This window comes from Neofelis nebulosa, chromosome 12 (assembly GCF_028018385.1).
Source record: "Neofelis nebulosa isolate mNeoNeb1 chromosome 12, mNeoNeb1.pri, whole genome shotgun sequence".
NCBI classification, from domain to species: domain Eukaryota; kingdom Metazoa; phylum Chordata; class Mammalia; order Carnivora; family Felidae; genus Neofelis; species Neofelis nebulosa.
The window spans coordinates 30,423,008-30,434,195 of NC_080793.1; the positions used below are offsets into that span (position 1 = coordinate 30,423,008).

The 11,188-nt window shown below is 34.6% G+C and overlaps 1 protein-coding gene across 1 annotated transcript; it reads right to left on the reverse strand.

Moving 5' to 3' along the window:
- Window positions 1-7,018: 7,018 nt before the first annotated feature.
- Window positions 7,019-8,330, reverse strand: LOC131491580 (nucleophosmin). Its single transcript, XM_058694725.1, has one exon. The coding sequence runs from the start codon at window positions 8,234-8,236 to the stop codon at window positions 7,352-7,354; it is 885 nt and encodes a 294-aa protein (XP_058550708.1). The 5' UTR covers window positions 8,237-8,330; the 3' UTR covers window positions 7,019-7,351.
- Window positions 8,331-11,188: the final 2,858 nt, after the last annotated feature.

The following is an 11,188-nucleotide window of genomic DNA, read 5'->3' on the forward strand; positions in this document are numbered from 1 at the left end:
GCTGACTCAGGCTTACTCATGCAGTAGTAACATTTCTCAAGGAATTTACTTTAACAGAAAGCATTTGTTGTCCAATTGTACCGATAACATCTCTTAGGCTTTCACCAAATTTTAACATAAATGCTATATGAATTTTCTAGGAAAGTTCAGATGATTGCATATTTACCAAGATTTATTTGGGTCAGTTTCTCATTCCCCACTGAGTAGCATTCAGCAGCTTTGTATATCCAATATGAATATTAAGCAATGGCTCGCCTATGGTTTAGCATGGTCATTGTCTGTTTTAGAAAATTCTGAGAGGCCAGATCTCTCTTACACAAACCAGGACCCATCACAAACAAGCAAACAAACAAAAGAGAACAACACACACAAGCGTACACACACACACACACACACACACACACACACAGACAAATCTCTGAGATGTTTTCTTTTGTCTCTGAATGGATCTAATGTTGACATAATAAACAGCAGAATGAGAGTAAACCATAAGCTCTAGACTTTCATCCTTGACAACCATTGTGCTACTCCATCCTTTATTTTTCAATTGATCAAAAGTTCTAATGATTCACCTTGTTTCTGTACATAGTGGTCACAAACATCCCTTATTTCATGGTCAGTAAAGGTATACAGTTCTTTAAGTACCTTTGAAGTGGTGCTGAATCTTCTGAACATTCAGATGAATCTTTATGGGAAGATCTAAAGATGAATGGCAGACTGGTGAGGAAGACCCCTTCTCCCTACTCAGTGGAGAGTTGGCAAGAAGACAGCACCATTTAACAAAGAAGTTCTGGTATTTGGCTTGTATCTGCCAACCTGTACCTCCTCATTGATAGTCACTATGGGGGAAGGCCATTTATTATCTGTTGACCATGCAATTTGATCAATATATCTGTTCCTTATTCCTTTGGACTTACCTCAGATCTTGTGAGTCATTCCACAGGACCCTCAACCTTCCACTTCCACAAAGCCATTTCTCTGTCAACATCCCATCCTCCTTGCCAAAACTGTCAAGAACTGTGAATAGATTTTATCCTACTTGTATGCTAACAAGTTAGTTTCATACTTGTAGAAAACATGCAATACCTGGTTAAGAGACAAAGACTTTCTTACAGCACAACAAGCTGTGAGTATAGCATCGTATCACATCAGTTCTTCTTGCCCCCAAGTCCCTTGAGGGTGATGTGGATGAACCCAGATAGATGCTCACCCAAGCAGCTACAGTTGAGGTACCTTAACCTAGGGAACCCAAATTTGTTATTATGGACAACAAAGATCCCTGTCCTTACTTTTCCAAAAGTCACTATCTCTGTCTTGTGTTCACTATGTAAACATCCTTGAAAAGATCATCCAGAACATAGGACTGTTACTATTGCTGCTTAAAAGAGAGCAAACAGAGAACTGATAACAATTGAAATTTGTCTTACAATACAATATATGGTATATCCTCTTGAATATACCATATTGTCCAAAAGGAATATTTATGTTGAAATTGTTTGCTATAGTTGTTCACTACATATAAACCAGGACAAATTGCTTGATAATGATATTCAGATATTCAGTTACAATGATTTTTGTTTTGCCTGTTCTATCATTTGCTGAGTAAGGGGTACAAAGTGTTCAATCACAACTGTGGAATGGTCTATTTTTCCCCTTTATTCTAACAATTTTTGCTACACTTAATTTGGAGCTTCAATCTTGGACACAAAAGCAGTTGTTATTCTGTCTTCCTAATGAAGTGATTATTATAATAAAATATCACTCTTTATTTCTGGTAATACTCATTATATTAAAATATAATTTTAATAGCCATTCTAGCCTTCTAATGCTTACTATTTGCATGGTGATTCTTTTTCAGTCTATTTACTTTTACCTATTGCTAATTTTAATATTTAAAATGTATCTCATAGATAACATCAAATTGATTTTTACACTTTTGTCTATTCTGACAACCTGTGTTTTTCAGTTACAATATTTAGTACATTAACTTATAATGTAATTACATTGTAATGTAATACTTGATTCACATCACAATTTTGATTCTGTAACATCACGGAAGATTTTTTTGTAGTGATCAATTATGTGATTCTGAAATCTTTATGAAAATCAATGGACCTAGTATAGCCAAAACAGTTTGGTGAAAGAAGATAAAAGTTGTAGTGTGTACACAGCCTGATACCAGGACTTACTGTAAACCTACAGTGATCAAGATAGTAGTATACTATTGGTGAAAATATAGACACAAATAACAACGTTGTTTATTTGAGAGTCCAGAAGTAGACACAAAAATATATGGCTAACTTATTTCGGCAAATATATATATAAAAAAAAATAATTCAATGAGGGGTGCCTGGGTGGCTCAGTCAGTTAAGCATCTGACTCTTGATTTCAGCTCAGGTGATGAGCTCACAGTCATGGGATCAAGCCTCACATTGGGCTCTGCACTGAGTGGAGCCTGCTTGGGATTTTCTCTCTCTCTCCCCCATCAGTCATTAGGGAAATGCAAGCTAACACCACAATGAAATAGCATGCATACCTATAAGAATGGTTAAAATCGAGATATCATTATCATTATAAAATTTACGATACCAAGTTCTTGAAAGGATGCAGAGAAACTGGAAATTTCATAAATTACTAGAGAAACAAAATGGCACAGGCATTTTGGCCAATTGTTTGTCAGCTTTAAAATTTTAACATATACTCTTCATATGTCCTAGCAACCACACCCCTAAGTTTTGCCCAATAAATGAAAATTTAGCTTCATTCATATGCCTGTTTTTGGTGACTTTTTTTTATATAACCTCCCAAATCTGGAAATAACCAAAAAAAAAAAATGCTGCAACTGGTGAATGGATATAAAAAGTAGGATATAGTCATATAATGAAATGCTACTGATCAGTAAAAATAAATGCACAGCTGTTTCACATACAACACAGATAAATTTTAAACATTATGCTAAGCGAAAGAGGTCAGACTCAGGGGCTATGTATGATTCCATTTATATGAGAGAAAGGAGGTAAACAACAAAGTAATTAATGTGTACTTAGCAAAAATAAGGATAAATGATATGAATTTTTAAAAAGCAGAGGTTGGGATGCCTGGGTGGCTCATTAAGTATCCAACTTGGTTTTGGCTCAGGTCATGATCTTGCGGTTTGTGAGTTTGAGCCCCACGTTGGGCTCTGCACTAATAGCATGGACCCTGCTGGGATTCTTTCTCTCTCTCCCTCTCTCTCTGCCCCTCCTCTGCTCGTGCTTTCTCTCTCAAAATGAATAAACATGAAATTTTTTAAAAATAACAAAGCGGAGGATGAGGATAAGGAGTGTTCGGTGATGGAATCATATAAGGGAACATTTCACTGAAAAGTTGCTTTGAGTAAAGATCTGAAGGAGGTGAGGGGACAAGTCACAAGTAAATTGTCAGTAATAATGTGATGTAAAAAAAAAAAAAGGTCAGTCTAGGACTATATCCAATGTTTTGTGGTAGTAGCACAGAGCAGGAGACTAAACCTCTGACCTGAGTATTGAAGCATAGATGCATAATCTGTTCTCTTTAGATGTATAAAACATAGTTAAATATAAAATATTTTCCATGTTAGTAAGATATAAAGGGATTCTAGTCAGAAACTTCAACATTTGTGAGGACACAAAGATGAAGGTCCTGGTGTATGGTATTTCCTTGTGGGGAGGAAGAGGGAGGCATAATGTAACTAAAGGAAATGAGGAGACTGAAATAAGCCAATCTTCTACAATTCAATAGTATTCTGTAGAAAGAGGATTCATTTGAAGTTTACAACAAGATAAGTAGCGTAATCAAATTTATAATAACTTTTATTGCACCTTTTTTAACACTGTGGTCTAAGGTCCTCAGACAGTGAAATCCTCTGACAGCAAGAAATCACAAAAATTGAATGAAGGAAGCAGATAGTGGAAACATAAGTAGCAGTGGAACTGCATGACAAATCAGTGTCAACTGGAGATGTTTTCCGATGGTACATTCTGAAACCTTGTTATCAGCTCTGTTCTCGCCTTCAAGATTTTGTAAAAATGAAAATACTGTTTTCAATATGCAGCATAACAAAAGTTATATCCCACTTTGCTATGGCATATTTGTTCTTTTTCTATAGTTTTCCTCCAAACCATTATACTAAAAACATTTTAATGTACATTTTTCTGACTTTATTTGATACATGTTTATTAAAATAAAATGCACATAAAAGAAAAGTAAAAGATTAAGCCAGGGTATTACCACTGTTAGCACTTTATTTAGTTTTAGGTTGATTTTCCTATTTGTGAGACTTTTATTTGAATGAATGAAACCATCTCTGGTGAGCAGTTTTGTATCTTGGTTTATTTTTGTTAAAAATTTCTCAATATCTTACTATGTCATTAAAAACTACTTGAGACTTTTGATTTAACCTCCCACATGTGGAAAGTTTGGAGGTAATCACACCCATATTCACAACAAGAAAACATGCTCAGAGGAACTGAACTGAATTAGAACATAGGGATTGGACACAAAGTAAATTGAGATTAAACTGAAATGTTTAGTTACCTGTATTGATATGTAAATAAAAGTGGGAACTAGAAATCCATTGTGGTCTTGGCAAATGTTAGGTACTTAAATATTTATCAATGCTATGGAAGGATGTGAGCCAGAGGTGCTAAGGGGATCTAATGTTGCTATACCTCTTTATCCCTTTTTTTGAATTCTTTTATGAGAAAGTTAATGATACTAGATAGATGGTAAATGTCTTTGACCTAGAGATGAAAGCATAAAAACAGTTTGTCTCATTTATTCAATGATGAGCACTTTTTTCACATTTTATTATCCCAACTGGGGATTTGCCTTGTGATCACTACCAACTTAAACCCATAGTTTGTTAATCAACAAGATGATGTTCATTTCATTTCCTATGCATGTGGTCAAAGTCGTTGCCATAATTTGAATTATTTATGTATATATATAATATATATCTATATATTATTTATATGTGTATATATAGAGATTCATGGTTTAAAAAATCTTCAAAAACATTATAAACATTCAGCATTGAAATGAAGTAATTTGCATATAGAAAGGTCTAAAACCAGAGCAGTACGATATATGATAAAAATTAATGTGTAAAAGAATCCACAGAGTGTTTTTACAATAAGAATACAATATAAGTTTAAAGTGATGTGAATAGTTTTTCCACCGTTTAACAGTGTTTTTGTTTTCAAAACCCGACCTCCATGCTTTGGAGCCAGAACATAGGGGAAGACAGAGTTTAGGATAAAGAGGAATAATAGCTTTATTGCTTTGCCAGGCAAAGGAGGCTGCTGCAGGCTGTGGCTGCAAGCCCTTGGGAGTAAGGGGCTGAGGGGGTTATAGGGAAATACAGGACCTAGCGGGTTTAGAGGGGAAGTGCTGCCAACATCTTGAGGCATTTTCAGGGTGATACTGGCTTCCTGAAACAAAAGGCTCAGAAGGGAGGAGGGAGGTTTGTGGAAGAGAGGAAAACGGTTACTTTAAAATCCCATTTCACTGAAGCATTAGTGCAGCCATTTTGATTTTTGCTTAATGCTTTTAAGCAGTTTCACTTTTACTTTTGATGTATAAAATGTTGGTAAATATTACAATTAATGGCATCTTAAATTCAATAGACTACAGAAATTAGATATGATTCCATTTTCACAATGTAATAATTTCCTTAGGTGGTGATAACCTCTCTGACCTTTAGTGGGCTCATCTGCTAAAAAAAACAAAACAAAACAAAACAAAAAAAAGACAGCATCTCATTGACAGTATTTTTATAAGGGTTTATGGGATGGTATATAAGAATATACTCCGTAAATGTCAAGTTACCAGGCAGGTGCAAGGAATTATTTCCTGTAATTAAAGCATGGGATAGGTTTATCAGAATTAGAAATAAAAAATTAATAATGAATATGGGAACATGGCATTTTACCAGCTAGAAACCTCTTGAAATTGTCATTCAAAGAATTAATGAAAATAGTGTGGAGCTGACATAATATAAGAAGTAATTAAGAGGAATACAATAAACATCCCAGAAAGAGAACATAAATTTGTAATATATGATCAAGGAGACATCATTAAACAATGGAATAAATATCTATGAAAGTATCGGGATAAACTCTTTATCCATTTAAAAATAAATTTTTTGTAGTTTTATGGGGTTTTTATGTTTTTGTTTATTTTTGAGAGAGAGAGAGAGAGAGAGAGAGAGAGAGAGAGAAATTGGAGCTGGGGAGGGGCAGAGAGAGAGGGAGACACAGAATCTGAAGCAGGCTCCAGGCTCTGAGCTGTTAGTGGGGCTTGAACTCATGAACGGTGAGATCATGAGATCATGACCTGAGCTGAAGTCAGATGCTCAACCGACTGAACCACCCAAGCGTCCCAACTCTTTATCCATTTTAAAGAATAAATTTAAATATACATTTCAAAACTCCACATAAATTTTCCAAATCATTTAAAATATATATATTTTTAATATATATTTAATATATATATTTTTAATATGTTTTATTGTTTAAAAAGTGAGTTACATACATAAACATATAAAAGCAAAACTATGTGCAAGTGCCACCATCCAGCAACAGACATTGCTGTTTTATTTCTGGTGAATATGTTTTCTAGCGTTCTTGTAATGCATATACACACACATATTTTAAATGCATAAGTAATATCACATCCAGTTTTTTGACCCTGCCTTTTGCGAGCATCACTGCTTTATGTCCATCCACACAATGAAATGTATTTATGAAAATTATGAATGGTTTCACAATGTTCAATTATACGAATGGAACATACTTTATGTAACCATTGTATAATTAGTGAACATTTAACGTATTTGTAACTTTAACATATGAAGACTAATGAAATGAATACACATTCTATTGCATAATATTTGGACACATTCAAACATATTAGGAATAAAATACTACAAATTAAATTTTGATTTATAGCCTCTATCTGTTGTCATCATTTACATGCTTACTACATTATATGATGATAGTTCTTTTTTTTTTTTTACTTTATTAAAATACTGAGTTTATTTCACATGTATATTTTTGTCTCCCCACCATTTCCATTTGTCTGACCACCACTACTACTATGTCCTATCATAACATTCCATACATACTTAAAACCAAGCAAAGGGTGGAGCTCCATCTTTAAAAACTAAACAGGCATTTTGGACAACACATTCTTGGCAATGGAACCTGGACAACATTTATCAGACACGGTAGGGAAAGTTCTCACTCTGCATTATAAAAAGGACAGCCAGATATCAACTGTTACAGAAATGAAATAAGACGGAAAATTTTAACAAACTGTTTAAACTATTTTCTTAAAGAGACTTCCTCCACTGCCAGAGATCTTGAATAGCCTCTTGGTCAGTCATCCGGAAGCAATTCTTCACATAATTGATGAACTTGGCTTCCACTTTGGGAAGAGAACCACCTTTTTCTATACTTGCTTGCATTTTTGCTTTAATGTCTTCTACAGAACTAGGTCCTTTCGGTGTTTTGGGAGTCTTTTCCTGTTTTTTGAAAGATTCTTGACCTTTTGATCTTGGTGTTGATGGTTTTGAGTCTTTTCCATTCTGGTTAGATTTTTGTGCATTTTTGGCTGGAGTATCTCGTATAGATTTCTTTACTGGAGCCTTTTCTTCAGCTTCCTCATCATCAAAATCATCATCATCATCATCTTCATCATCATCGTCATCATCGTCATCTTCATCATCATCTTCATCGGCAGCAAGTTTTACTTTTTTCTGTGGAACCTTGCTACCACTTCCAGGGGCAGAACGCTTTCCAGATATACTAAGGAGTTTCACATCCTCTTCCTCTTCATCTTCTGACTCTGCATCTTCCTCCACAGCTACTAAGTGCTGTCCACTAATATGCACAGGCCCTGAACCGCATTTCAACCGTAAGACCACAGGTGGTGTTATTTCAAAGCCCCCAAGGGAAACCGTTGGCTGTACAGACATTTTCAAAGTTGCCAGTGTGACTTTAATTGGACTTCCTTCATAATTCATTGCCTCTGCTTCAACAATGTGCAATTCATCCTTTGCACCAGCTCCTAAACTGACCGTTCTTAAAGATAACTGGTGCTCGTTTTCATCATTGTCCACTTTAAAGTGATAATCTTTGTCAGCCTTTAGTTCACAACCGAAAAGATAGTTCTGGGGCCTCAGGGGGCTCATGTCCATGTCCATCGAATCTTCCATGAGGTGGTGGCACGCACTTAGGTGGGAGAGAAGGCGGACGGAGAGAAACGACTACTGTTCCACAGAACAGCCGCGCAGGACGGAATCACACCAGGGAACTATGATGATAGTTCTAACCCTGCATTCAACCACTAAGAAAAAATTCATATGCTTAATTTGAAAGTTGTGTGGATGTACTGAAGATAGGTGATTCTTATTTTAACTTGCATTTTTAATCATTAGTAGGCTTTAGTGTAATATTGTATTGAACATTTCTATATTTTCTTCTTTGAATGAACTCTTGCCCTCTGAGAAATATTGTGCAATACCTAGAAAATCCCAAATTTTAATTCTGTATCACTAAGATGGTATATAAGTTTGTGACTCATAGGAATGTTGAGGCAAATGAATGAGTTAGTGTATATAAAGCAGTTAGGATAGAGTTTGGCATATAATATAATAAACATATCAAATGTTAGCTATGATTACTATTTCAGTTATTGTTCATAAGAGTACTGCTGCTAATATCGACATAGAATATTTGTTAACATAGAATAGCTGTCATGTTAATACTAATTTAAAAATAAATGTTATAACACAATATATATGGTTCCATTATTCATTAACCTACAACATTATATGAGTTATATCTACCTTTCTACATAGAACTAGATGTTTTCTATTTTTTCATGAAATGTTACATTTACTAATTATTTCTGAGACATAGAGTTGCATGTCTTATTTTTGTTATGTGTTTCACTTTTCTAAAGCAACTATCTATCCTTGTCTAATAAATGGAAAACTATTTTAAGAAAATGAGCATATCCAGGGTCCCAGTTTCAATGTAAATACTGTCAGATCCTCAGTATAGTTAACTAGCTAACATAGAGATCCTCCTTCCCATATGGGCTCACTATATCATCCTTGGAAAGAACTGAAAAAAGAAGACTTGACACAGGTAAGCATGGTTCCCTAGCAAAGCTTCAGTCTCTGTAGAGGGAGGTTATTCTGACAAAGTCATGTATGTAATAATATTTGACCCCTGAAGAACTCATACACCCTGGTAGGGAAAGATCTGCAAGCAGAGAATGTAGGAGAGATCATCAAACAAATGATCTATACCTGTGATTGTGTGTTTCTTTGAGTACCAGAGGCAGCACTCGCCAGGGAGGACAGTTAATATATAACATATATAACTCAGATGTGAGTTTGGGAAAGACAGTTCAGTCCTAAAGGGTAGTCATATTTTCAAATTTAGAGTTACCTTCTATGTATCTGGAGATACCTTTGTAGGCAATCAACAGAGTGGCAAAGAACCTCCCATAGGAACTATGGGTCATTTACAACATAAAGTCAAGGCAAAGAAGAAAAGGAAATGTGTGTAGTGAACACATCTGAAATAGCTCTTGAGGACTCCAAAGAACAATCACAAGGTTAACTGCAGTGCTCTTGGAGATACTGCCTTGATGCTGAAGGCAAGAGCCAGATAGATGGATCTATTTTGTAATCAGTAGATATCATTGCAAGCAGTAAATTCTGGAAAACTTTGAAAAGCAAATTCAATGTGGTGATATGAATCCAATTCCAAGTGTTAATGTGTGGATAAAGTGCCGTCCTCCCCACTTTGAATAAGGCAAGGAACCTATAATCAGAGTCAAGAAAACATTCAAGATAAGAAATGGAGCCACAGGATAATACATTAGAAGCAAGAATGATAGATGTGGGATATCACTCATCACCTGACACTCAATGAAGGATAAATTGTCATCTGTGTCAAAAGACTGTTTTTATTGATCAGCCAATCCTTGTCAGCAAGTTGAATTATGGATAATGTCAGTCTCTGCCGTTCCATTGCCAGACTGCCTGCCTGCCTGGTTCCAAGAGATGTCAGAAAAAATGACTCACTCCCCTTTATACAAATGATGGACAGGGTACAGAAACTGCAAAGCCAAACAAGGATGAGTAGCACCATTGCAATTGGGAATAACATTTATGTAATCCCGTCTAGCAACATGGAGATGAAATGAAAAAGCATTGTGCCTTGTGAGGCAGCCTCTTAGGGAGACAAAAAGGAACATCTATTATAATTTTAAGAATAATGGATTTGCACATGTCCCAGACCTCATACAGGAAGATCTAGGACAGAATAGTTCTTGTTTTTCCTTAATACATCGAATCTTACTTCATGTGATTACACCTTTATTTTCTTTTTATGATATAAGAGCAGAGATATTATAATCTAAACATTGTATTTCTTCATGATATTCTCTTTCTAGTTTTATTCTGGTCAGACATAATCAAGCATCATTTTCCAAAGAGTTAAATCATTCAAACACAGTTACTAAAATTAATCATTTTCTCCTGTTTTCATAATTGCATATATACTGTATAATGTTCTAGAAAACCTACTCACATACACATAAGCAAATAGAAAAACACACACCCACACCCACACACACACACATACACACACACACATACACACACACACACACATTTATTTTTCTATTCCCCTCAATTTCATTTCTTTATCCAACCAGGATAGTCCAGGTTTCACATTTTAAGCTATTAGATATTTATATTTTATTTAAGTATTTAGCAATATGAAACTTATCCTTCAATACCTTTCAAAAAGTATTTTAATATTCTTTGTATATATTCTTAATATCAAGTTCCAAAGTTTTAAAAAAATTTTCTTTTGGAATTATATTTTTTCTGTATATTTATATTTTTCTTGGTATTTTACTATACTTACTCTTCGTATCCAAGAATAATATAGACTTCTTTGTTTATACAGGTTTTTTTTTATCTCTTCATTACAATTTAGTGACATATTAATGTCAATATTAAAAAGTGTATAAATAGGTATTTTATATTTTTCTTGTCATTAAGAATGAAGTCTCACTTTTCCATTTCAGTTTCTTCATGGGTACTGCAAATATGTAAGAAATTTCTAACCTTTTCTATGTTTAT